The sequence below is a fragment of the Podarcis cretensis genome (assembly GCF_951804945.1).
Source record: "Podarcis cretensis genome assembly, chromosome: 2".
Classification (NCBI taxonomy): Eukaryota; Metazoa; Chordata; class Lepidosauria; order Squamata; family Lacertidae; genus Podarcis; species Podarcis cretensis.
The window spans coordinates 120,692,746-120,720,101 of NC_137171.1; the positions used below are offsets into that span (position 1 = coordinate 120,692,746).

Sequence of the window (27,356 nt, forward strand, 5' to 3'; positions counted from 1 at the left end):
TATGCAAGGAGAATAAAAAGGGGGGAATGGAAACGGGGGGGGGGGGAGTCAGTTATTGCAAATTCGGATTGGATATCTGTGTACCAAAAGGAAAAACGTTATTTTGAAAATTGAAAATAATTATAATAATAAATAGTTTAGAAAACGTTTTAGGGCTCCCGTGCAGCTGATCCAGCGGGGCTTTCCGGAGGCGAGACCAGCGCCTCTCCTCGCTCTTTGCCCGGAGAAGCACAGAGGCTCCTGCCGCTCGGCTCCGAAACGGTTAAGAGCAGCGGCGACAGAGCTGAGATTCCTAGAGCGGAGGGGAAAAGGCTGACGGGAGAATAGCAGCTTCCGCTTCCTGTCCCGCTTCAAAGGGGGGGGGGAGAGATAGCTGTCATGGCGGCTGCTGTCCTTCCTCGCGGAGGCGCTGGAGGTGGGTCGTATGTATCATGTATTATAAAGGGGGAGAGTCGGGGGGGGGGGTGCAGCTGGAGGCATTAAAGAAGAACCCATTAGACAAACCCTTTCAATGTAAGTTCTTTTCCTCTGTCTCCTTTTTCTAGTCATCAGTTTGTCCAGATTTTCACATCTTATTATTTTTAAATAGAGCTCTTGAAAGTTGGTCGGCATTTTGGTGGGTGCAGATCTCGCCTAATGCACACGCTTTTGCAAAGGGTATTTCCCGTATATTTCCCATAATACCCCCGCTTTTTAACATCTGCATGCAGCCGCTGGGAGAGATCATCAGGGGGGTTGGACTGGGTGTCCATCAATATGCGGGTGAGACCCAGCTCTGCCTCTCTTTCAAATGGGAACCAGTGAAGGCGGTGAAGGATGGATGGCGGCTAACAGATTGAGGTTGAATCCTGACAAGACACACGTACTGTTTTGAGGGGGCGGGTTAGCGTGGGGGACTCCCTGGTCCTGAATGGGGTAATTTTACCCCTGAAGGACCAGGTGTGCAGCCTGGGAGTCATTTTTGGACTCACAGGTGTCCATGGAGGTGCAGGTCAATTCTGTGTCCAGGGCAGCTGTTTACCAGCTCCATCTGGGACGCAGGCTGAGACCCTACCTGCCCACGGACTGTCTCGCCAGAGTGGTGCATGCTCTAGTTATCTCCCGCTTGGATTACTGCAATGCGCTCTGCGTGGGACTCCCTTTGAAGGTGACCCAAAAGCTGCAACTGATCCAGAATGTGGCAGCTAGACTGGTGGCTGGGAATGGCCAGTCACAGGACCATATAACACCGGCCCTGAGAGATCTGCATTGGCTTCCAGTACATTTCCAAGCACAACTCAAAGTGTTGATGCTGACCTTTAAAGCCCTCAACGACCTCAGCTCAGTAGACCTGAAGGAGCACCTCCACCCCCATTGTTAAGCCTGGACACTGAGATCCAGCACCTTCTGGCGGTTCCCTCATTGCGAGAAGTGATGTTACAGGGAACCAGGCAGAGGGCTTTCTTAGTAGTGGTGCCCTCCCTGTGAAACACCCTCCCATCAGATGTCAAGGAAATAAGCAGCTATCCTATTTTTAAAAGACATCTGAAGCCAGCTCTGTTTAGGAAAGTTTTAAATATTTAAATGCTGTATTGTTTTTAACACTCGATTGGGAGGCCCCCAGAGTGGCTGGGGAAACTCAGCAGCCAGATGGGCGGGGTATAAAATTATTATGATTATGATTATGATTATTTTACATTTCCCATAATTAATGCGTTCTGTATCTAATTCCGCTAAATTTTTTTATTTATAGGTTTCCCCTCCTTTTTATGGGGGTAGGACATCTTTTCCTAATGGAAAAGATCTTTCTCCTCCCAGCAGGCCAACCTGGGCAGGTGGGGGACCTTCCTTGGGCTCCCCGTAGGGCTTGGGGTCAAGGCAAACCCTTAAGCACTGAAAAACCTTCTACTGGGGCTCCCCCCCTGGAACATGTAATAATTTTTATCTGGCCTGATTTTACTATAGTTTGTTACATTTATATACCTCCCTATACCCACTGGCCTCAGGGCAGTTCACAGGATAAAATTGCAATATGAAAACTCAAAAGTACATAATCAAAACAGAAACAAAAACAACCCAATAACATCCCCCCAACACACGCATTTTAAATTATTTGTGTTTCAGTTAAACAGCAGTTTCTGCAAGAACAGTTCTGGGCAGAAGAGGTTTTTTAAAAAAGGAGAAACAAGCAACTTCAAGTCCACATTAAAAGTCCACGTGTTGCTGCGGCCTTATACCGACAGGCTAATAATGATAATACTACTAGTAATACGAATATTCCTGAGCGTCCTCTCCCACTTTGTGGAGTCCGATTGGCCCCCAGTACACTCCATTTTTTTTTAATTAATTTTTTATTAAATTTTCACATTTTATCAAGACAAACCTACACACACATAAACAAAGACAACACGTATGAAGTTTCATAACCTTACTTTCCTAACCCCAGTTCTTGACCTCCCCCCACCCCCCCTTCATACATCCTAGTTCAATTAAATTAACTCAGCAAATTCATATCTCTCATCCTTTACATATTATTATTGTATATATATATATATTTAAAAAACCTTTTACTTGGCCAGATTTTACTTATCCAATTTTCTTATAAATATTAAAACCTTTTCTAAGGTCGACTCGAATTCCTTCCACGAATTTCCCTTTTATCTTAAAAATAGATCATAATAATCAAACACAAAAGTCATAAAGATTTTTTTAAAAAAAGATTCTCCTTCCCCCCCCCCAGCCCCGGTTTCTGTCCCTTCCAAATGTCCCCACGTCCACAAAAACAGTTTTTAGCCTGGATTCCTCACATCTGAGGCCTTTAAGTCCCTGTCAGTCTCTCTTTGCCGATCTTGTTGGTAGCCCTCCTCATTGGTCCTCGGGTTTCGAGGAAGTTCCAGCTCGGTCTCATCAGAATTTCTTCCATCCAAAGTACTTAACACCAGCTGCTGCAGAAGGTCAACCGATCCATACTCGAAGAGGAAGCCCCAGTCATATTTCTTGTTTCTTTTAAATTCAGATATTCCAAATGTTCCAGGGGCTTCCTCCCTCCTCTTTCGCATCTTTCGCAGATTTGTAATCCAAGGGTCTTCTTCTTTGTATTCTAACAATGTAAGCTTGTGGTTGGTAGTCTCCATCTGTACTGGCCCTTGCTCACTCTCCCCCTGTTCCAAAGTTATCTCTTCTGATTCAGCTGCAGATTTTTTCCCAGTCAAGTCCATTGTGCCTTCAGCAGAGTCACTTATTTTAGAGTTCAAGGTTATAAGTTGTTTACTCATAACCGTAGTCTGCTCCTGCAGTTTTCCCACAAGAAAAAACATTCTTTCTAACTCTGCCTGTAATTTTCCATCTGCAGCCATTGTAATGTTTCAATGTTTCCCCTAGGGGGATTCTAGTTACTTAATAGTCTTTTCCCAATAGTCCTTTACCTTGTTATTTCCCTACTTTGTTTCCAACCACTTTAGTTCAAATGTAGCAAATTAAGTCCAAAAAAGTGTTAAATAATAAAGTTTTTAACTTTCGCTGCCCGTTTGACAGCTCCTTTGACAGCTGTCAAACTCCTCGTTCCTTTTTCTCCAGCTCACATAAAGGACACCCCCGGGTCTGGGGAGGTTTAAGCAAAAACTTCTAAAATTCCACTCTTACTCTCCAGCACAAATCTTCTTCTGTCAAATTCGTGCAAATATTATCTTTTACAAAACACCAAAGAAAGAACTCTCCACCTTAGTTCTCCGATCTTTGCTTTAAATTTTCTGTAGGCAGGGGGGTGCGGACTTCCCTTTAGCACATCCCCCGGTCGTGCCGAATTCAAGGATAAAATTTTTAAAGTCCAAATTCCAATCTACTCACGGATTAGTTAAAGTCCGAATTTCAGGGAAGAAAGTCAGCCGTCTCCGGCCATGGCTCGCGGCTTCGCTCCACTGCAGTAGCGGTCTACTCACAGCACCACGCCACTCCCCGTACCCTCTCCGCAGCCTTTAAAAAGGCTCTTCGTGGGTCGGGGGGGCGCTTTAGGTGCCCGCCGAGTCACCAGGTCCGCAGGCTTCCGCGCCTGCGGTTTCTAAGGGCCCCCACGTCGCCGTCGCGGTGAGACCCGTCAGCAATGGAGCCGATTCCCTCCGGAGCTCGGAGGGAATCCGCCATTAACCGGATCGCGCTAACCCGGAAGTTCCGGCCTCCAGTACACTCCAAGCTGGGAGACTGAACGCAAGTGGATGAAAGATCCTAATTAATGTAACCAAAAACTGGTAAGGGCTCATTAGCAAGCCTACCTAGTAGCAGTGAAGGCAGCAAAGAAAGCATAGTTTTTTGCCTCCATTGCATCCTCATTATGTCGTCTGGCAGAACTTTTCCGGGTTCTACGGGGCCTTTTACAGGCTGGCCCAAAGGAGGTGGTAGAACCAATGGTAGCTCGCTTTGACTTCTTTGCAAAGCATGTTGTTGTTAAAATTGCTTGCCACAATGCTATGTCGATTGCAGGAGAGATCTGACCAGGTTCATATGGCAGGGTAAGAAACCCCACATAAAATACAAATTACTGACTGACAAAAAAAGAAAGGGGCACTCCCCGATTTAAGAACATATTTCAAAGCCCCGTGCCTATGTTGGATAAAGGATTGGATCTTATTAGAGAAAACATATACTTGATTTGGAGAGTTGCAACAACAGGTACGGATGGCATAAAGTCAAAGTCCACAGAGGGTTCACTAATCATATAGTCAGAAATGCTCTTTATAAAGTGTGGACAAAATACCAACCATTATTAGAACCCCAAACGCCATGGTGGCTGTCCCCAGTAGAGACTTTTGCAGTCAAAAAAATAAATATGGAGGGAAATTGGGCAAGCTATAGTCAACTATTAAAAGAAGACAAGGACATCTGAGATTGAAAACATTTGGCGAGATAAGGCACTACCTCACCGATTGGCTTCCATATCACTAAAAAATTGGCTTTGGGAAAGATGAATCCAAACTACAAAAAGCATTATTACGAAATGACAAAAAATATTATCTAAATCTGTTATTGGAATGGTATCTGAAAGATGAGGAAGTAAAGGATGTAATGGTTAAATGGGCCCAGGACATCGGCCCCACAATACAGATGTAACAGTGGGAGAGACTCTGGAGGTTAGATATCAGATTTACTGCCTGTTATACTATCAAGGAAAACCTAATGAAAATGTTATACAGGTGGTATGTGACACCTTCCAAACTAGCCAAGATATGTAAACTCAAATCCAACCGATGTTGGAAATGCAGTAATGCAGAGGAAACAATGATACATGTATGGTGGAGCTGTGAGAAAATTAATAAATTTGGGGGGTGTATCCGCAGTAATGCAGAGGAAACAATGATACATGTATGGTGGAGCTGTGAGAAAATTAATAAATTTTGGGGTTGTATCCATGAAGAACTATAGAAAAAAAGCCAGAGGCATATCTAATGGGCATTATAGGAAAGGACACCCCACAGGATATCAAAAGGTTCTTCTTATATGCCACAGCTGCAGCCAGATTATTACTTGCTAAAAATTGGAAAGGGGGCATTATTCCCACAAAAGAAGACTGGATAAGTAAATTATGTGACTTTATAGAATTGGCCAAACAGCAGCCATAAGACACCAGTCAAATCAGAATTTAAGGAAGGAATGGAAATGCTTTGAGGACCAAATGAAAAAACACTGTTCAAAAGAAAACCTGTTGATATGTATGGACTAAGGATGTAAAGTTGAATCAGATTATGACAAATTAATAATAGGTGAATGTTGAATACTATCAAAAACACAATGTAAATAAGAGTATAGAATATTGAAAGATGTCGAGCTGAGGCGGAGGGAAGTCCCAGTGTTGGAATTTTTATTTTATATATCTTTATGTTGGACTCTTTTATTTTATGAATGTTATATTGATTGTATATATACTTTCTATAATAAACTTTATCGGGGGAAAAGAAGAAGATAAAATTGCTTCCATCCACCAAGACAGCAGATGAGTCTCATGGGTTGTCCAGAGCACAGTCTAGTCCTGTTGTGTTGGATGAGTTTTTCCAGTTGGTCAGGCTCGAGGATATGGACAAGGTGCTCGGATCAGTCAGGGTGACCGTTTGCACTCTTGACCCTTTCGCCTCTTGGCTGATAAAAACCAGCAGGGAGGGAACAGCAGGCTGGGCCAGGGAGATGATCAGTGCCTCTTTACAAGAGAGGGTGGTCCCTGCGTGTTTGAAGGAGGCAGAGGTAAAACCACTCCTTAAGAAACCTTCTCTGAATTCAGAAAGCCTAACTACCGGCCAGTTGTTGATCTCCCTTTCCTGGGCAAGGTTCTGGAGCGAGTGGTCGCAGACCAGATCCAGGTGCTTTTGGAAGAAACTCATTTTCTGGATCCATTTCAATCAGGCTTTAGGCCTGGTTTTGGCACAGAAACTGCTTTGGTCGCCCTGTATGATGACCTCTGTCGAGACAGAGACAAGGGAAATGTGTCCCTGTTCATTGTTCTCCACCTCTCAGCGGCTTTTGATACCACTGACCATGGTATCCTTCTGGAGCGACTCTCTGAACTGGGGGTGGGTGGCCCTGCTTTGCGGTGGTTCCAGTCCTACTTGGATGGTCGTTCCCAGAGGGTGTTACTTGGGGAATTCATTTCAGCCCCATGGAAGCTTCAATGTGGGGTTCCGCAGGGCCCAATCCAATCCCCCTTGTTGTTTAACATCTACATGAAATCGCTGGGAGGGGATATCCAGAGGTTTGGAGTACGTTGCCAGCAGTATGCTGATGACATTCAGCTCTATTTCTCCTTTCTATCTGTAGATGAGGCAGTGGAAGTGCTGGACCAGTGTCTTGCCTGGGTAATGGACTGGATGAGAGCCAACAGATTGAAGCTCACTCCAGATAAGGCTCAGTTAGTGGGTGGTTCCTAGAGCAGATGGCTAGGAGGTCACCTGCTCTTGATGGGGTTACACTTCCTCTGAAGGAGCAGGTTCGTCGCTTGAGGGTTCTCCTGGATCCTTTGCTGTCGCTCGAGGCTCAGATGGCCTGGAGTGCCTTCCATCACGTCAGCTTAGGCTGGTGGCCCAGCTACACCCCTATCTGGACAGCGATAGCCTATATACCGTTGTCTATGCTCTGGGAACTTCAAGGTTAGGTATAGATATGCATTATACGTAGGGCCGCCTCTGAAGACTGTTTGGAAACTTCAGCTAGTGCAGAATTCAGCGGCCAGCTTGCTCACCGGCGGTTTGAGCATATTACCCCCATCCTGGTCTGACTGCACTGGCTACCAGTTAGTTTCTGGGTCCAATTCAAATTGCTGGTTTTGACTTGTAAAGCCTTAAATGGCTCAGGACCAGGAATACTTCAAGGACTGCTTCTTTCCATATGAACCTACCTGGACCCTGAGATCCCCTTCTGAGGCCCTCCTTCGTGGGCCTTCTCCTCAAGTGGTCCGGAGGGAGGCAACATGAGAACAGGGCCTTCTCTGCAGGGGCTCCCTGTCTGTGGAATGCTCTCCCCAGGGAAGTTCGCCTGGCGCCTTTCTTATAAACCTTTGTTGTTGTTTAGTCGTCTTAGTCGTTTCCGACTCTCCGTGACCCCATGAATCTTTTTTATTATTATTAAATTTTTTATTAAATTTTTCCATAATATCTCCAATCATACAATTTTCCACATCACATATTTTGACTTATTGAACCTCCCTCAACTCCTCTGACAATCATCCGTAGTTAAATTTCTATCTTCACATTCCTTAATTATAATATCGCCTTTAAATAAAATTTTTCTGTCCTCATTTACATTCTTGCAATATTCCTTATTTTTTCACAAAGCTTCTTTAAAACACACTAGCGTTGTTTGTTCCTCACATACAATCTTCAGATATTCTCTGAATTTTCCCCAGTCCTCTAGAAACTTATGGTCTCTTTGAAGTCTGATTTTTCCAGTTAATTTGTCCAGTTCTGCATAGTCTGTTAGTTTTGTTCTCCATTCTTCCAAAGTCGGTAGTTCTTCTTGTTTCCATTTTGGGGCCATCAATATTCTCGCTGCTGTTATTGCGTACTGAAAGAGTTTACAGTCCCTCTTATTTATTTTATTTTTAGTTATTCCCAGTAAGAAGGTTTCTGGTTTCTGTACAAAGCTATATTTCAGCATTTTCTTTAACTCATTATATATCATTTCCCAGAACCCCTTCAGTTTCTTACACTCCCACCACAGATGAATAAATGTACCCTCTTTCTCTTTACATTTCCAACATTTGTTACAGGTTTTGTACATTTTTGCCAATTTAACTGGTGTCATATACCATCTGTATACCATTTTCATAACATTTTCTTTTAACGTAGTACATGCTGTACGTTTTTTTGCCAATCTTCCATATCTATACTATACCCTAAATCTCTGGCCCAGTGAATCATTACCGCTTTAACTTCCTTATCCATCGTGTGCCATTCCAGTAAAATTTTATACATTTTTGAGATTATCTTACAATCATTATTAACAATTTCTGTTTGAAATTTCGAATCTTTTTCTTTATACCCTTTTTCTTTCACATCCTTTTTAAACATATCACTTATCTGATAATAGTGCAGCCAGTCAAATACATGTTCTTTTACTTGCTCATATGGTTTCAATCTCCATTCCTCTCCTTCTTTCACCACCAAGTCTCCGTAAGTAATCCAATTACTCCTCATGTTAATTTTCTTGACTCCCATAACCTCTAATGGGGATAACCAATGTGGAACCCCCATTTCTAATAATTTTTTGTATCTGTATTATTTTGTATCTGTATTATTTTGTATCTGTATTATTTTGTATCTGTATTATTTTGTATTAAAAACTTCCCTACACATTGCTGCCACCAGTTGTCTTCTAAAATTTGCATAGTTATTTTTTTGACAACTGACCGGAGGGTGTTCCACAGGGTGGGCACCACTGCCAAGAAGGCCCTCCGCCTTGTTCCCTATAACCTCCCTTCTCACAGTGAGGGAACTGCCACAAGGCCCTGGGACCTGGATCTCTGTGTCCTGACTGAATGATTGGGGTGAAGACGCTCTTTTAGCATTTCATCAGTTTTCCTTTTATTCCATCAGGAGATGTTGAAGTGATGCTGGCAGAAGGGGAACAATCAGAAGTGTCACCGAAAGGATCCAAAGAGGAGGGGGAGCAAAGGAAGCTGAGGGTTCAAGATGGAGGCAGAAGGCGAGAGGGGAGACGAAGGCAGAAGCCGGAGGCTGACTGGTATGTCTCAGGGTGGTGAAAATCAAATTCCCAGAGAGGAGAAACCTTATAAATGTTTGGAGTGTGGAAAGAGCTTCAGTAACAGTAGTGCCCTTACCTCGCATCAAAGATCTCATACAGGGGAGAAACTGTATATATGTTTAGAGTGTGGAAAGAGTTTCAGTCGCAATGATGCCCTTACCAGGCACCAAAGATCTCATACAGGGGAGAAACCGTATACATGTTTGGAGTGTGGAAAGAGCTTCAGTCTGAATAGTACCCTTACCTCGCACCAAAGATCTCATACAGGGGAGAAACCATATACATGTTTGGAGTGTGGAAAGAGCTTCAGTCAGAATAGTTCCCTTACCTCACATCAAAGATCTCATACAGGGGAGAAACCGTATACATGTTCAGAGTGTGGAAGGAGCTTCAGTCAGAATAGTTCCCTTACCTCACATCAAAGATCTCATACAGGGGAGAAACCGTATACATGTCCAGAGTGTGGAAAGAGCTTCCGTGACAATCGTAGCCTTACCGGGCACCAAAGATCTCATACAGGGGAGAAACCGTATACATGTTTGGAATGTGGAAAGAGCTTCAGTAAGAGTAGCAATCTTAAGTCCCATCAACGAACTCATACAGGGGAGAAACCGTATACATGTCCGGAGTGTGGAAAGAGCTTCAGTAACAATCATAGCCTTACCGGGCACCAAAGATATCATACAGGGGAGAAACCGTATACATGTTCGGAGTGTGGAAAGAGCTTCAGTAACAGTAGCCATCTTAAGTCCCATCAACGAACTCATACAGGGGAGAAACCTTATAAATGTTTGGAGTGTGGAAAGAGCTTCAGTCAGAGTACTGTCCTTATCTTGCATCAAAGATCTCATACAGGGGAGAAACCCTATAAATGTTCAGAGTGTGGAAAAAGCTTCAGTGAACGTGGTACCCTTAAATTGCATAAAAGATCTCATACAGGGGAGAAACCGTATACATGTTCAGAGTGTGGGAAAAGCTTCAATCAAACTGGTAGCCTTAAGTTGCATCAACGAACTCATACAGGGGAGAAACCGTATACATGTTCAGAGTGTGGAAGGAGCTTCACTCAAAGTAGCACACTTAAGTCGCATCAACGAACTCATACAGGGGAGAAACAGCATACGTGTTTGGAGTGTGGAATGAGCTTCGCTCGCAGCAATGGGCTTACTAGACATCAAAAAACTCATAGAGGCAGCAAACCTTATAAATGCTGGGAATGTGGCAAGAGCTTCAGTCGCAACGACTACCTTTCCTCGCATGAAAGAATTCATACAGGGGAGAAACGATATACATGTTTGGAGTGTGGAAAGAGCTTCAGCTACAGTTGCAGCCTTACCTTGCATCAAAGATTGCACACAGGAGAGAAACCGTATAAATGTTTGGAGTGTGGCAAGAGCTTCAGTCGTGGTAGCTTACTTACACTGCATCAAAGAACTCATACAGGAGAGAAACCGTATACATGTTCGGAGTGTGGAAGGAGCTTCAGGTGCAGTAGCTCCCTTACGTTGCATCAACGAACTCATACAAGAGAGAAACCGTATACATGTTCGGAGTGTGGAAAAAGCTTTAGTAAACGTGGCACCCTTAAGTCGCATGAAAGAACTCATACAGGAGAGAAACCGTATACATGTTCGGAGTGTGGAAGGAGCTTCAGTCACAGTCACTCCCTTAAGTCGCATGAAAGAACTCATACAGGAGAGAAACCGTATACATGTTCGGAGTGTGGAAGGAGCTTCAGTCACAGTCACTCCCTTAAGTCGCATGAAAGAACTCATACCGGAGAGAAACCATATACATGTTCGGAGTGTGGAAGGAGCTTCAGTCAGAGTAGCCACCTTAAGTCTCATCAAAGAACTCATACAGGGAGGAAATCTTAGAAATGTTTGGCCTATAGAAAGAAAGAGCTGTTCGACAGTGGAATTTGCTGCCAAGGTGTGTGGTGGAGTCTCCTTCTTTGGAGGTCTGTTTCCTGCTTGGCAGGGGGTTGGACTCGATGGCCCTTGTGGTCTCTTCCAACTCTATGATTCTATGATTCTATAACTTATGTGACAAGGACTCCCTTACTAAACTGAAAAGAACCCGTACAAGGGAAACAGAAAGGTTGGAGTGTGTGAAGATATTTAATCATATCAAATAACTCCTACAGAGAGTAAAACAATGATTGTATTCAGAATTAGAATTTGCTTCCATTAGAATTTTTATTCCTTTTAGTGGCTGTGTTGCAGATTATTCTCCTGATCAGAGTTAGATTTACATAGCTATGTTCTATTTTTTTTCTCATGCGTTATTTCCCATGTATTCATCACTTGTATATAGTGGTGCTTTAATATTTCTCCCATCCCCAAAATTTGTTAATCTGGTGTGAATTGATCTGATATTTTTCATAGACACAAATGCATTCTCTGGTATTCTGTTGATGTATGTAAATGACGTATCTTTGCAATGAGAGTATAGCCCCTCAGATCACAGCTCTAATGAACAAATGCTGTTGAAAAACATATACTGTATAATAAGCCTCAATACGCAGTCAAGAGAGAAATTATTCTTCTTTGGCGTAGCAGAGTAAAATTGTCTTCCATGAACACAGTCTTAACAGTGAGTCCGTAAGTGACTGTGGAGGCCAATTCTGGACCCACACATCCTTCCACAGTGGGGACATAGCTTTCCAGGCGGGAGTTGATCATGGTTGGGGTTTGCCATGCATGCCTTCCTCTTAGCACGCTTCTCCCTTGCGTTCTGAGTTCGAGTGTCACCTTTGGTTGAGAGAGACATTAGAACAGTATGGAATATTTCAATATAGTATTTTCCAGCCTGTGTCTAGAGTGTTAATAGGTCACTGTTCCAGGATGTGTGTTTCTTCACCTTCATCTGCCTAGCAGGGATTTCAGTTTTATGTCTCTGAAATATCCAGGCAGTGGCCGGAATAGAGGCAATGGAAAGAATATGACGAAATAAAAGAACATCTTCAAAGATGGCTGCATCATAGACAATTAAAGGATATCTTTAAAGAGGACAATAAGAAAGGCATCTCATAGTCGGTTTCCAAATTCCAAAGAGGCAGTGATAGAAGAAAGTACAAAATTATTTTTAAAAGGCATATAACATTCTTTTGGAGTGGGAAAACAAAGACGAAGAAGTAAAATTGGTAATGATTAAATAATGGGCCATAACATACAATTTGAAGATTGGGTAAAATTGTGGAAAGTAAATTTGAAATTTACAGATTGTATACTATTGAGAGAGACCTATATGAAAATGATGTATAGATGGTATCTATCACTGGTTAAACTGGAACAAATGTATAAAAATGAAAAGAGAGTGTTGGAGATGTGAAACAGAAGGTACGTTTTATCATATGTGGTGGGCTTGTAAAAAGGTAAAAGCCTATTGGGAAATGATAAATAATGAATTGAAGAAAATGTTGAAAATAACTTTTCTAAAAAAAACCAGAAGCCTTCTTACTAGGTATTTTAGGCCAAGACATAAGGAAAGAAAAGAGGACTTTATTTATGTATGCCACTACAGCAGCAAGAATGTTGATTGCACAAAATTGGAAGACTGGAGAACATAAGGAAAGAAAAGAGGACTTTATTTATGTATGCCACTACAGCAGCAAGAATGTTGATTGCACAAAATTGGAAGACTGGAGAAATACCAAGTAAAGAACAATGGCAAGAGAAGTTGATGAACTGTGAGGGGAGAGATTCCATCAGGCTAGGCCTCTTTCCACCTGCCTTGCCCCACTCTCTGCTTCTCAATGTGTATTGTATTGTTTTATGTACCGTGGCTTGCCATTGTCTTTTTGATTACAGTTTAGATATTATTGTAACTGTTGAGTAGATTTCTGTTTAACTTTTATATGTTGATACTATTATTTTATATTATTCTAATGATTGTTGAATGTTACTTTTGGATGGAGGTTGCCTATTTTAAAGTTATGTTTTATTATCACATTTTTGTATTGCATTAGATTGTTATAAGATGTACATTTTTTTGTTTCTTCAGCTTGTAAGCCGCCTTGAGTATTGTAAGATAGAAAGGCGGTATACAAATTAAAAATGATGATGACGATGATGTAGAACTGGCAAAAATGACAGACACACTAAGAGAAAAGGACAACAGCGACTTTGAAAAACAATGGGAACCATTTATAGAAACAAAGAAACAAAGATAGACTTGATGGCAGGATTTAAATAAACATTCACACTATTAGTATTAGAAAATGTCTAGAAGATAGAAAAATATGGTGTGTTTACTTTTAGGTTTGATGTTATGTTATTAATAACTTTTTCTGTTAGGAGGTAGCAAGTGTTGTGTTTGCAGGCTCCTGTGCACAGCGGAAGGATGAGGAGTACGTGCCACATACTTTACATTACTTTATTTACACTTCAAATCTGATAGATTACAGAAATGCATCCTGCCTCTGCGAGAGCAGAGAAGCAACCTCTCTCCTCGGAAGCACAGAGAGAACTGAGAAAAACAGGAAACCAGTGTACGTCATATCCAGTCTCCCTTTCCCGTGGGAAAACCCAACAGTACGCTGACTGTGGAATGTAAACACCTGTCTTGTGACAAGCACTTCGCTGCACAGTGAAGGAAGCAGAAACCAACATCCTCCCCCTTTCTGTGAACATCACTGGGCAGCGTGTTCCTACAATTTCAGTACAAACCCAACTTCTGCACATAGGTATAGTGTTGATCCCTTGATACAATCTGGAACAATACATCAGCAGGAATTTCATTACCTGGCATATAGGACACTGTTACGAGTCCCTTCTGAATACGTTCCCTAGCATGTTGCAACTTCAATTGCAAGTGCTTCGTGCTTTGCTTACAACCTTCAGAATTCAGCAAAGCCAAACATGCTTTGTTGTCCTGGTAAACCTGGATTGGACATTTGACAGGAATTTTCATGTCTTTGCACAATTGTAACAACCATTCACAATCTTTAAGTGAATAAGACAGTGCATTCAGTTCAGCTTCACAAGTACTTAAGCTAACTGTTGTTTGCTTCTTGCATGACCAATCAAATAAACCCTGATTGTACATATAGCAAACTCCAGACGTACTTTTCCTGTCTGTTGTGTCACTTCCAAAACTTGCATCTGCAAATATCTCAAGACCACCAGACTTCTGATTGTTAAATCTTAGTCTGTAATGCATACTGCCTTTCAAATACCACGCTATGCGTTTCAGAGCTTTCCAATCCTTAACAGTAGGATTGTTTACTTGTCTGCTTAGCAAATTACAGCTAACAGCAATGTCAGGTCTTGAACATCTGGCAATGAAGTTTAGCTTGCCTAGCACACTTCTGTACAGTGTAGTGTCAGAAAATGCTTCTTCAGTGTCATCTACCTGATAACCTGTTGTCATCGGTGTGTCTACAGGGTTAGCATCCATCAGGTTTAGTTTGCTCAACACATCAGCAATTTTCCGTGACTGGTGTACTAGAATGTTACCATCTTGATCTCTATTTCCAGAGATAGGTAGTTGTTTACCTCACCAAGATCTTTCATGCCAAAGTGCTCTTTCAGTTGAGCTAGGGCGGTATTGTACATTGTGACATCTTCCCAAAAGAATAAAATATCATCAACATAAAACAAACAATACAGCTTCTTTTGCCCCTCCTCTTTGACAAATACACATGGATCAGCTTTCCCTTGCTGAAAACCTAGAGAAAACAATACTTCAGTGAGTTTTGTGTGCCAACACCGTGCACTTTGTTTGAGACCATAAAGGGACTTTTTCAGAGCACAAACAAATCCCTGTTTTACCTGTACGCCATCAGGTGGAAGCATATAAAGTGATTCATTTAGAGATCCGTACAGAAAAGCTGTATTCACATCGTGGTGACTAATGTGTAGATTCTCCTCTGCAGCTAGCTTGAGCATAAGCCTAATGCTCTCATACCTCACTGTGGGTGAGTAGGTCTCGTGATAGTCTTCACCTGGTACTTGTGCAAAACCTCTGGCTACCAATCTGGCTTTGTGTCTGACTATCTTGCCATTTTGATCAGTCTTCGCTTTGAAGACCCATTTGCTTCCAAGCAGTTTCATTCCTGGAACTACTGGAACAAGCTCCCATGTTTTGTTCCTTTCTAAGGAATCAAGCTCAGCCTTCATGGCATTTAACCATGGCTCAGCATCCTTTGAATCCAAATCCTGGATTTCTTGGAAACTTGAAGGTTCAAATACCTTCTTGGAGCTTTTAACAGCTGTTATTGCTATCTTAGCAAACGCATCAGCAAATCTCTTTGGAGGTCTGCCTTTTGTGGCTCTTTGTGACCTACGAATTAGCCTTAAGTCTTCAACACTCTCCTCTTCCTTCTTAGGAGAAAAGTGACCTATTGTGAACAATGGTTCTTCCAATTCTTGATCAGAGCTTTCAGAGGGTCGCATAGAGGCTTTCGCACTCTTGAAATCCTCTGAATCACCCAATTCAGTTTCAGACTCAGAATCAGAACCTTCATCAGTGGGTGTGGGTTGTTGCGGCTGCTTTTGTTCATCCTCAGCTTCATCACTGTCATCAGGATAACACTGGAAAATTCCCACATTCTCCCCCCACTTGGCATTGTACTCAACACTTCTTGTGAGCTTAATTGTCTTAGAGTCAGTCATCATTATTCTGTAAGAACCTTTCTGATAACCTAGAAAGATACCATGCAATCCACACTTGTCTAACTTGGAGCTTTGTGGTGTGTGAACCCACATGTCAGAACCAAAGATTTTCATGTGTTTGATGTATGGCTTTTTGCCAAACATCTTCTCATACGGGGTACAACCAATCGCTGAAGATAACCTCCAATTATAACTGTAAGTAAAACACGAGAGAGATTCTGCCCAATAACTCTCTGGAAGATTTGCATCATGCAGCAAGGTTTTTAACCCTTGAAGCAATGTTTGATTTGCCCTCTCGCAAAGTCCATTCTGCCATGGCGAGCGAGGACTAGACAAATCGTGTTGAATTCCTTTCTCTGTCAGAAAAGCTTCAAACTGCTGAGAAGTGAATTCTCCCCCGTGATCACTGAAAAAAGTCTTTATCTTCTTACCATGCACATTTTCCAACCAAGCACAGAATTCCTTGAACCTTGGAAAAGCCTCTGATTTCTGCTTGAGATTGTACACATAAATATACCTGGAAAATGCATCAATGAGAACCATGAAGTACCTGTTTCCACCCAAAGAGGGCGCTAGTGGTCCAACCAAATCAGCATGAACAACCTGGTATGGTTCTGTAGCTTGCCTACTAGACACCTTACCCTTTGCAGCCATTTTCACCTTGTTTGCTGCACATGCCTTGCACTTCATGTGGTACCTGCAGGGTTTAATAGTCATACCTTCAACCAAGGCAGGCATCTTAGATACTGCCTCAAAATTCAAATGGCCAAATTTCCTGTGAAAATCATGAATACATTCTGCATGCAAACTTTTCTTAGTACCTGCAATGCAACAAGTTTCATCCTGCACAACATCATCAAAATACAAAACAAACGATCAACATATTCAGCATGCAATACATAATCATTTTTCTTTGTGATGATGCATTTCTTATTCTTAAAGGAAACGTCAATTTTCCGTTCATTCAGCTGCGCAACACTGAGTAGATTGTGTTTGGCATCTGGTACATAAAGTACATCTTTTATCGATAAGTCCAAACTGTGAAGAACAACAGTTCCGTAGCCTTTACTGTGGATTGTGTGGTCATCCGCCTGGTGAATCGCACCTTCCTGCGGTGTAAAAGACACGAACAGTCGCTTATCGTTGCACATGTGGTGCATTGCTGCTGAATCAACCACGAAGAAAGATCTAGACGTCTTCTGGACCTTTGCAACCTTTGGAGTGAAGCGTGAGACCATTGCCTTGTGCTGCGTTGTCCTGGACACCGGACCTTTGCCTTTGCCCTGGCCTCTTCCACGCGATGAGCTTCACTGCGCTGCTCTGTCTTGGCCCTGGGATATTTGCATTCCCTCTTCATATGGCCTAGACGTCCACACGAGTAGCATTTTACTGCCTTCAAAGCTTTGGCGCCATCTGGTGGTTCCACTGCACTATGGGATGACGTCTGTGAAGACTCCCCCTTACCCATGCAGCTAGCATCCCGGCGTTCTGCTTCATTCTGAATCATGGCAGTATCACAGGCTACTGTGAGCTGAGCATTTGGCTGTACATCAATCTGAGTGGCCATAGATTCCCCACTTGCATCAGCCAGCCTTCTGCAGCTAGCCATCATGACTCTGGCATTAACCTTCTGCGTGATCTCTGCTGCATTAAATCAAGCTGCTTTATACAAGCTGCGTCTCTGTGTACAGCTGCAGCTGCTTCATTCCAAAAGCAAGTTCAAAAGTACTTTCGATTTCCAGCCTCCCAAGCCTTTGCCTTAGAGCCTTGCAAACGGCTTTTAAAAGTTCAAAGTCCAGCCATAAAGCCATTAAATAGAAGCTGGCAGGCTGCCCGGAGCATGAGCAACATACCTCTCATCAATCATCCTGACGCGCAGAGCGATCCGTCCCTCTGTTCCTCTGCATTCTTTTGCCGGCATTCTGAAGTCCATCTGTCAGTTTGACTGCGTTTTTCTGGGCCCATAACCAAGAATGTTGTTTTTGCAGAGTCTTTTACGCAGTGGAATGATGAGGAGTACGTGCCACATACTTTACATTACTTTATTTTCACTTCAAAGCTGATAGATTACAGAAATGCATCCTGCCTCTGGGAGAGCAGAGAAGCAACCTCTCTCCTCTGAAACACAGAGAGAACTGAGAAAAACAGGAAACCAGTGTACGTCACATCCAGTCTCCTTTCCCGTGGGAAAACCCAACAGCAACTCTGACGGTGGAATGTAAACAATGTCTTGTGACAAGCATTTCACTGCACAGTGAAGAGAGCAGAAACCAACATCTTCCTCTGTTCCTTTTATCCCCACCAACAACCCTGTGAGGTAGGCTAGTCTGAGAGGCAGTGACTGGCCCCATGGCCACCCGGTGGGGAATTTGATCCCTGGTCTCCCAAGGCCATAGTCAAGCACTCTAACCACTACACCACACTGCCTCTCACCACTGCCTAAGAAGTCCCAACATTGTCAAAGCAGAGTTCAGAGTTCCTAGAAGGGAGATATTTTTTTCCATCCCAGCTGCCTGGTCTTCAAAGGGTTAAAGATGAAATGCAGGATTCCTAGAGAAGCAGGAAACTAGAGGAGCTCTTAGTCCTCCAGGGCAAGCGCCCCTCCTGCCTTGTGCATGGTCCTTTTGCAGAAGAGAGGCTGCAGTGGTTGGATGTGTTATGTATTGAAGTTCTCACCCTGGCCACCAGGGGTATTGTGCATGTAGTTTTCACTCAGGTCCACATCAGATAATTTAGGCAGGAAACACTGGGATGCTGTTGCTGTTGTTGTTACAATGTTGACAGCTGGCTGCCTATAAAAGCGGGCCCGCTGAGCTACTTGCAGAAACCTCTGTGTCATCTGATATGTCCACCCACTGTCTCACAGGATGCATTGAAGGAAGCAGGCAGGGAGGCTGGGGCTGGATCCTGCTCCAGCCCAGAGCAGCTTAGAGCAGGACCTGAGGTTCCCCCACCTCTGGCTCAGCCCCTTTGTGGTCCACGCTGCCTTGGCCAGCCTTTGTGTTAAGTTGTGGGCGAACATAGCAGACGACACAGCGATTTCTCCAGAGCAGCTCTTTACTTGTAAGCTGGACAGAACTGAACAGCAAACAGCTCAGCCGGCCTGCTTTTATAGGCAGCCGGCTGTCAACATTGTAGCAACAACAACCCAGGGTTTCCCGCCTAAAATAACTGACGTGGACCTGAGTGAAAACTATCTACAGTATCCCCCTGCTGGCCCAGGGTGAAACTTCACTACATAACACCCCTCCCCACTGAGATAAGGCATTAGTTACAATCGTAATGGTTTCCTTATATACAGCACTACACATAATGGTTCAAGTAGGCACAAAAGCATATTGGTTACATTTCCCATACTTAGACCAACAGTGATACATGTCCAACAACATAGTCCTTTAAATAAGTTGGGCACTTGGAAACTCTGCCAGACTGCCGGGGACTGGTAGCCAAGTCCGGAGGGCCACACAGTTCTTGCTGAGGCTGTGGTGCGACCCTAGGTGGCGTTGAAACCAAATCCCCTGGATCCGCTGCTGTGGGTGGAGCCTCCACAAGTGGAGTGGTCTGAGTCTGTGGTAAGTCTGGCAGACCCTCTGAAGTGGCTTGGTTCAGCTCCACGCTGGCAGTTTGCGAGGGAGGTGTAGGTGGAGCCTCGCCATCTGTGTCTCTTCTGGAGCCACGAGCGCAGTTGGGGGCACCACGGTAGTGTCCAAGTCCCCAAACCTGTGCCTAAGCTGGTCTATGTGCCGGCGCCACAAGCGTCCATCTTCGAGTGCCACCTGGTACGAGCGAGGTCCAGTGACTCCCACTACTGTGGCTGGCACCCAAGGAATGTCCCCCACATAGTTCCGGGCAAAGACCTGGTTTCCTGGGACAAATGACTGTGGCACGTTGGCACAGCCTGGGGGTCCGGCCACGGCAAAGTCCGGGTGCAGCCGGTCGAGTGGTGACCTGAGGCGGCGGCCCATAAGCAGTTCAGCAGGACTCCGCCCTGTGGCCGCATGAGGGGTGATGTGTTGCACGAACAAGTATTTGGCGACCTGCTCGTGCCAGTCTCCCCGGTCCAGGCGCGCCAGTGCCTCTTTTGCGGAGCGCACCATTCTCTCCGCTTGCCCGTTGCTGGATGGATGAAAGGGTGCCGTTAGGGCATGGCGGATGCCCAGTCCCAAAAGATACTGCTCAAAAGTGCCTGACGTGAACTGCAGTCCCTTGTCGGAGACAAGGACATCAGGACACCCATGCGTTGCAAACAGGCCTCGCAGCACCCAGATGACGGACTCGGTAGTGGTGGAGGGCATCAGGGGCACCTCTAGCCATTTGGAATAGGCGTCCACCACTACCATAAAGGTCCGGCCGTGAAAGGGGCCAGCCAGATCGATGTGCACCCTCGACCAGGGTGTCTTTGGCGTCTCCCAGGTGTGGTGCAGGCCTCGACTCTTGGCACGCTTGACAGGCGGATACCCAGGCAGTGATGGCATCGTCCATATTAGGCCACCAGACGTAACACCGAGCCAACGCCTTCATTTTGATAATTCCCGGGTGGCCAACGTGCAGAGCCTCCAGGACGCGCTGACGGAGTCCCTGGGGAATCACGACGCGGTCTCCCCACAGCAGACAGCCGCGATGAGCCGAGAGTTCATGTCTGGTTGCGAAGGGCTGGAACTCCGATGCAAAAGGCCCTTGTGGCCACCCCCTCCACACCCAGTTGAGCACCCGGCTGATGGTGCGATCTTGGGCAGACGCGGAGGCCACAGTGGCAGCCGATACAGGCACTGCCGGAAGATCCTCAATCAGGAGGAGCGATGAAGCTGGAGCCGGGTCTTCCACAAACGCTGGAAGCGGACAATGGCTGAGGGCGTCGGCATGGCCCATCGATTTCCCCGGGCGATGGACGAGCCGGTAGAGGTAGGCAGCCAGGAAAACAGTCCATCGCAGCATGCGTAGCGAGAGGACCGGTGGAGTTGGATGATCACCAGAGAGGAGGCCCAGGAGTGGCCTGTGGTCAGTGATGAGGTCAAAAGTCCTGCCATAGAGGTATTGTGCTGGTCCCGGGGGGAAGGTTACCGTTGGCGTAGTCAAAGTCCGGTCCTGGGTCACTAGCCTGGAAACAGTTCACAAGGAGCGGGGCGAGGTCCGAAGCTGGAAGCCGGGTGGGGACAGGAACACTGGTGGGTCAGGTCTGGGTCCAGGCAGGAACAGGTACTCAACAACGACCTTGCTCTCACAACCTGGGACCGGGCTGACTGGCCTTTATCTTCTCTGAGGCCAGGGGCGGTCCCGGCCCCCAGGAGACCCGCCTCTCCTGGCCTTAAGGCGAGCACTCCTCCTGGGAGAAACCAGTTCCCTTCGCCTCTCTGCCCTGAGCCTCTGCAGTTCAGGAGAGGCTGAAGGGTTACTGGGCCCAGGGGGAGCTCACCTGTAGGCACTGAGTCCTCAACCACCTCTGGAGCCAGAGTGGATTCACCTGGTGCCTGCTCCTGAGGATCCGGCACAGGTGCAGGCACTTCAGAATCAAGGCCCTGCCCCAGTTCAGCCGGCCCTGGAGGCGGGGACTCCTGTACAGGCTGGGATTCCTCCGGTTCAGCCTCTGAATCGGATTCCCAGGCCATCACAGGTATTCATGGAACCTCTTCACTCCAGCCACAAGTGCCAGTGCCTCCTTGTCGAGCTGGCTGTAATCCCGTTCCGTCGGAGATAGCGTCCTGGAAAAGTAGGCGAGCGGTGCTTCTCTTCCGTCTGGAAAACTGTGACTAAGGACAGCGCCGATGCCAAAAGGTGAGGCGTCGCAGGCAAGGACCAGCGGCCTGGATTCACTGTACTGTACCAGCACACGGTCCGATGAAAGGAGAGCCTTGACCGTGTTGAAGGCCGCCGTCTCCCGATGACCCCAGGCCCAAGGCGTCTTTGTGCTAAGGAGTTGGTGAAGAGGCTCAGCCACTGTGGCTTTGTGGGGCAGGAACATGTTATAAAAATTCAGCAGCCCCAGGAACGCCTGCAACTCCGTCTTGTTCTTTGGGATGGGGGCTTGCTGGATAGCGCGGATCTTGGATGTGGTCGGGTGAAGGCCAGAGGCGTCGATAAGATAGCCCAGGAACTCTACCTGTGGAACGGCGATCTGGCACTTTTCCCTCTTTACCTTGAGCCCGGCCTCTTGGAACCTGGTCAGCACGGCACGGAGGCGCTTGAACAGCTGCTGGTGTGAGTCTGCGGAAACCAAGACATCATCAAAATATGGTACCATGCCCGGAAGCCCTTGCAGGAGACGCTCCATAAGGCTTTGGAAGATGCCAGGAGCCACACTCACCCCGAACTGCAACCGGCGGCAACGGAATGCCGCCCGGTGGGTGACGATCGTCTGGGCTTCAGCAGTGGCATAATCGACGGGCAGTTGTTGATAGGCTTGGGCAAGGTCCAGCTTAGCGAAGACCTTACCCTCACCCAGGGAATGCAGCAGGTGTTGGACAACAGGAACCGGATAAGCGTGCTGCTGAAGTGCTTTGTTGATCGTGCACTTGTAGTCAGCGCAGATTCTCACTGACCCGTCTGGCTTGACAGGCGTGACAATGGGGGTTTCCCACTTGGCGTGGTCAACCGGCTCCTAAACTCCTTGGGCGATCAGCTTGTCCAGTTGTTTGTCCACCTTAGTCTTGAGAGCAAAGGGAACCCGGCGTGGCTTTACTTTGATGGGGGTGACTTGTGGATCAAGGCTAAAGGAGATGGGCGTACCTGTATATTGCCCCAAGGTGCTGTCAAAAACCTCGGCAAAGTCTTTGACCAGACCCTCAGTCTCTGCGTTAGAGATGCAGTTGATGCCGGTGACTTCCAGGCCGAGGGCATCAAACCAGTCTAGCCCTAGGAGGCTTGGCCGCTGACCTTCGACCACCACCAACCGGAGCAGGCCCAAAAAATCCTTGAAGGTGATCCGGAACCGGCCAACGCCTACCACAGGAATGTCGTTTCCCTGGTAGTCTCTCAGGTGTACGCGGTGAGAGTTGAGTTGCCTTTTGGACACTCTGGGTACCAGTCTTTTGATGGTGCTCCAAGACACGATGGACAGGGCAGACCCGGTGTCGATCACCATGTCACATGGAGCTCCTTCAATGAGCACCGTGACGTTCAGCTTGCGTTGCATAGGTGAGGTTTATCCAATCGTGGTTCCAGACGGGCAGCGGCAGTTGGTGAGAGCGAAACAGCTTCCCTTGGCAGACTGGAGTGAAGACTCGGACTTGCGAGTCGGTGAAGGGGGGGTGTCAGACGGAGCCGATTGGCAGACCTTAGCGATGTGGCCCCTTCTGGAACACTTCCTTCAGATGGCGTCTCTGAATTGACACTTGGCACGAGAATGGTTCCCTCCGCAGCCGGCACATTCCGGTTGGCCCTTGGACTTCTGTTGGAACTTCCTGCGCTCCCGCTTTGTCTGGTGCACATCATCGTCTTCACTGGAGGATGCCTCATCACTGCTGGCCTCTTCGTGATGCACTGGAACTGGCTTCCTAGCAAGACGCGGGCTGCTGGACTTGTGGATCTCCTGGGCGGAGCGTTCAGCAGCTTCTGAGGCCACAGCCTCCTCAATGGCTTTCTGCAGCATAAGGTCTGGCTTGGCGAGGAGACGCCGTTGCAGATGGATGTCCCGGACCCTGCAGACGATTCGATCCATCAGGGCATCGTCTAAGTCTCGGAACTTGCAGTGCATTGCAGCCTGTCGCAGGGCGGTGGTGTAGTTGTTGATTGACTCCCCCTCTGCCTGGTTCCGGTGGTAGAATGCATGGCGGGCAGCAATCTTGGACGGCTTTGGTGCGTAGTGGTTGCGGAGCTTCTCTTGGATCGTGTCCCACGGTGTTGCCTGGACTGCTTCAGGTGCAACCAATGCTCGGGCCATCTCAAACACCTCAGGCCCACAGAGGCTGAGGAATAGGCCCCACTTATGCTCCTGTGATACTTGCATCAGCTCGTTGGCTTGGAGGTAGCAGTCGAACCGAGCGAGGCAGGAGTCCTATGATTCAGAGGCTGGCGCAAACGGCGGTAGAGGCACAAGTGAAGCCATGATTCCGATGCCGGCGTGAAGGGCGATGGATGGAACACCGTGCTCTAGCTAGAACAGTCAGCTCTGAATTGGTTCTGTTCAGTGATTTCACTTAGTGATTCAGCTCAGTGATTCAGTTCTGCTCAGAGGTGGCTGCATCTGGCTGTGCTCTGATGTCCATCTGTCCCACCTTCGTCGCCAGTGTTAGGTTGTGGGCAAACATAGCAGACGGCACAGCGATTTCTCCAGAGCAGCTCTTTATTTGTAAGCTGGACAGAACTGACCAGCAAACAGCTCAGCCGGCCTGCTTTTATAGGCAGCCGGCTGTCAACATTGTAGCAACAACAACCCAGGGTTTCCCGCCTAAAATAACTGACGTGGACCTGAGTGAAAACTATCTACAGTATCCCCCTGCTGGCCCAGGGTAAAACTTCACTACATAACACTTTGCTTTGAAGCAGAACCTGGAAAGAATAGGAAAAGAGGCTGCGGGAGACAATCCTTCAGCCATATTGGAGGCTGCTGCCCAAATCCCCAAACTGCCCCACTTGGGAGATCCTGGGAAGAGCTATGAAGACCCTCCTGGATGGGGACGCCCTCAGCCCACATGCTCAGCGCCAGAGATTCAGGCATTCCTGCTACCAGGAGGCCAAGGGACCCCAGAGGTTTGCAGCCGACTCCACCGCCTTTGCAGGGAGTGGCTGGAGCCAGAGCGACACACCGAGGCTCAGATCCTGGACCTGGTGATCCTGGAGCAATTCCTGGCTGTCCTCCCCCAGAGAAGGAGAACTGGGTGAAGGATCAGGGAGTGGAGACCAGTTCCCAGGCGGTGGCCCTGGCCAAAGATTTCCTCCTGAGCCGGGCAGAGGAGAAGCAGCAGCAGCAGCAGGTGAGACAGTTTCATCCTGGTAACACCCAGATATCCGCGGTGGCTGGTGAATTCTGAGTGTGGTGTCTCTTAAAAGGCACAAGTGGCTCTTGGGTGCAGAAGGTTCTGGGTTCGATCTCCAGGAGGGGCTGGGAAATCGTCCTTGCCTGAAACCTGGAGCGGGTGTTTGTGTGTGGAATTGCATTTGCACATGTGGCAACACATGGTAAACTTAAAGCCTCTACTATTAGAAAATTCTTCCACGTGTGATGCATATCTACAAGCAGTGCAATGTCCGCATTTGAAAAAACCTCCTGGAGCTGTGGGCAAGGTCTGGTGTGTAGATGTGTGTTGTAAGTCAGTATGTACTAGCATATCTTCTAAGTGATCTGGTGCGTCATTTATCAAAGCAGGAAAAGACCTCACAGCCTGGAATATTCAATCTCACTGGGCAAAAGACATATACCACTTGAATCATGGGGAAAGATTTTAAAATTCACAGCATGCAGTTCATGAAAATAAAATTCTATGAAGATGATGTACCGATGCTATTTCACTCCAGTAAGCTTGCTAAAATGTATAAAGATACCTCTAATTTATGCTGGAAATGTAAGGATATGGAAAGTCCTTTTTTTTTTCTCCTTTTTTCATATGTTGAGTACATGTAAAAAAGTAAAGGGCTTCTGCGAAATTATAAAAAATGAACTTAAAAAAAATGTTTAAAATTACATTTGTTAAAAAATCAGAGGCCTTTCTTATTAGGTGTAATAGGAGAAAATATGCCAAGGAAGCAAAAGAGGCTATTTATGCGACTACAGCGGCCAGATGCTACTATCCCAGATGTGGAAAGAAGAAAAGGTCCCAACGAAAGAAGAATGGATAACTAAGATGAGTGACTGCCGAAATGGCTAAACTAACCCTGAAGATCAGGCACCAAGGTGAGAAAAAAATCAATCAAGAATGGGAAAACTCAATAGACACGTTTATATAACACTTTAAAAGAGGCAAAACATTAGCAGGTTTGATGTAACATTTATGAACTAAGAATAGAATTGGGGGGGCGGGAGAAGTTGAAATTAATTGGGAGAAATATAATTATATGCAAGGAGAATAACGGGGGGTGGGGGGTGGAAACCGGGGTGGGGAGTCATCTATTGCAAATATGTATTGGATATGTATTCTGTATACCAAAAGTAAAAATGTTGTTACTTTGAAATTCGAAAATAAAATATATATTTTTTATAATAAATAGTTTAAGAAACTTTTTGGGGCTCCCGTGCAGCTGATCCAGCGGGACTTTTCCGGAGGCGAGACCAGCGCCTCTCCTCGCTCTTTGCCCGGAGAAGCCCAGAGGTTCCTGCCGCTCGGCTCCGAAACGGTTAAGAGCAGCGGCGACAGCGCTGAGATTCCTAGAGCGGAGGAAAAAAGGATGTCGGGAGAATAGCAGCTTCCGCTTCCTGTCCCGCTTTTCATGGCGGCGGCTGTCCCTCCTCACGGAGGCGCGTCATATTATTATGTATTATAATGCGGGTGCTGCTGAATGGAGTTTTGGGGAAGGAGTTTTAAAAAACCCTATTAGGTAAACCGTTTCAATGTAAGTTTTTTTCTGCGTCTCCTTTAGTATTTCCTATAATATCTTCAGTTCCCATTATTAATGCATTTCTGTACATTATTCTGCTAAAATAATGCATTTATAGGTCTTTCCCCCTTTGAATAGGGGTAGGAAATATTTTCCCAATGGAAGGGAAGATCTTTCTCCTCCTCTACTCCCTGCAGGCCAACTTGGGCAGCTGGGGGACCTTCCTTCGTCTCTCCATAGGGCTTGGGCTCAAGGCAAAACCTTGTGCATTAATAATAATAATTATTATTATTTATTTATACTCCGCCCTCCTTGGCCAGGACCTAGCTCAGGGTGGCTAACACGAAATATAAATTACTATAAAATGTAGCAGGAAAAAAAATACAAAAAAAAATAGTTACTTAAAATACTGTGCATTAAACACTGGTAAGGGCTCATTATCAAGCCTACCTAGTGGCAGTGAAGGCAGTAAATAAACCATATTTTTCTGCCTCCATTCCATCCTCATTATGTCATCTGGCAGAGCTTTTCTGGGTTGTACGGGGGCTTCTACACCTTGGGCCAAAGGGGTTGGTAGAACCAGCAGGAGCTAGCTGTGACTTCTTTGCAAAGCATTTTGAAGATAAAATGGCTTGCATCCACCAAAACCTTGACTCTCCTGTTACAGCAAATGAATCTCATGGGGTGTCCAGAGCACAGTCTAGTCCTGTTGTGTTGAATGAGTTTTTTCAGTTGGTAAGGCTCGAGGATACGGACAAGGTGCTTGGATCAGGCATGGAATCTTTCTGGAGCGACTCTCTGAACTGGGGGTGGGTGGCCCTGCTTTGCGGTGGTTCCAGTCCTACTTGGATGGTCGTTCCCAGAGGGTGTTACTTGGGGAATCCTTTTCAGCCCCATGGAAGCTTCAGTGTGGGGTTCTGCAGGGCCCAATCCTATTCCCCATGTTCTTTAACATCTACATGAAATCGCTGGGAGGGGTGATCCGGAGGTTTGGAGTACGTTGTCAGCAGTATGCTGATGACATTCAGCTGTACTTCTCCTTTCTTTCTATCT

General features: G+C 46.0%; 2 protein-coding genes and 3 long non-coding RNA genes across 6 annotated transcripts in view; 3 read left to right on the forward strand and 2 right to left on the reverse strand.

Annotated features, from left to right (window-relative positions):
* The window catches only part of LOC307209214, a 48,840-nt gene that overhangs the window by 13,780 nt on the left and 7,704 nt on the right, over positions 1 to 27,356 (forward strand). The gene's annotated exons all lie outside the window — the stretch shown is intronic.
* Positions 1 to 27,356, forward strand: part of LOC307208894 (uncharacterized protein) — a 40,068-nt gene that overhangs the window by 9,210 nt on the left and 3,502 nt on the right. The gene's annotated exons all lie outside the window — the stretch shown is intronic.
* Positions 1 to 27,356, reverse strand: part of LOC307209168 — a 37,855-nt gene that overhangs the window by 5,838 nt on the left and 4,661 nt on the right. The gene's annotated exons all lie outside the window — the stretch shown is intronic.
* On the forward strand, positions 326 to 13,431 carry LOC307208468 (uncharacterized protein). Of its 2 annotated transcripts, none has more exons than XM_079963063.1 (3): positions 326 to 415; positions 9,051 to 11,117; positions 11,258 to 13,431. In XM_079963063.1, the coding sequence occupies exon 2, from the start codon at positions 9,147 to 9,149 to the stop codon at positions 11,094 to 11,096; it is 1,950 nt and encodes a 649-aa protein (XP_079819189.1). In that variant the 5' UTR covers positions 326 to 415; positions 9,051 to 9,146; the 3' UTR covers positions 11,097 to 11,117; positions 11,258 to 13,431. The 2 variants fall into 2 exon arrangements, with proteins under 2 accessions (XP_079819189.1, XP_079819190.1); XM_079963064.1 differs by lacking the exon at positions 326 to 415 and adding an exon at positions 4,177 to 4,223.
* Positions 2,106 to 27,352, reverse strand: LOC307209265. Its single transcript, XR_013835491.1, has 3 exons — positions 26,728 to 27,352; positions 4,161 to 4,220; positions 2,106 to 2,306 (listed from the first exon to the last, which is right to left on the reverse strand). It is a non-coding gene; the product is annotated as an uncharacterized lncRNA (long non-coding RNA).

Excerpts from the sequence above, each read along its gene's own strand:
- LOC307208468 (XM_079963063.1), top strand. The coding sequence starts at position 9,147 with ATGGAGGCAGAAGGCGAGAGGGGAGACGAAGGCAGAAGCCGGAGGCTG.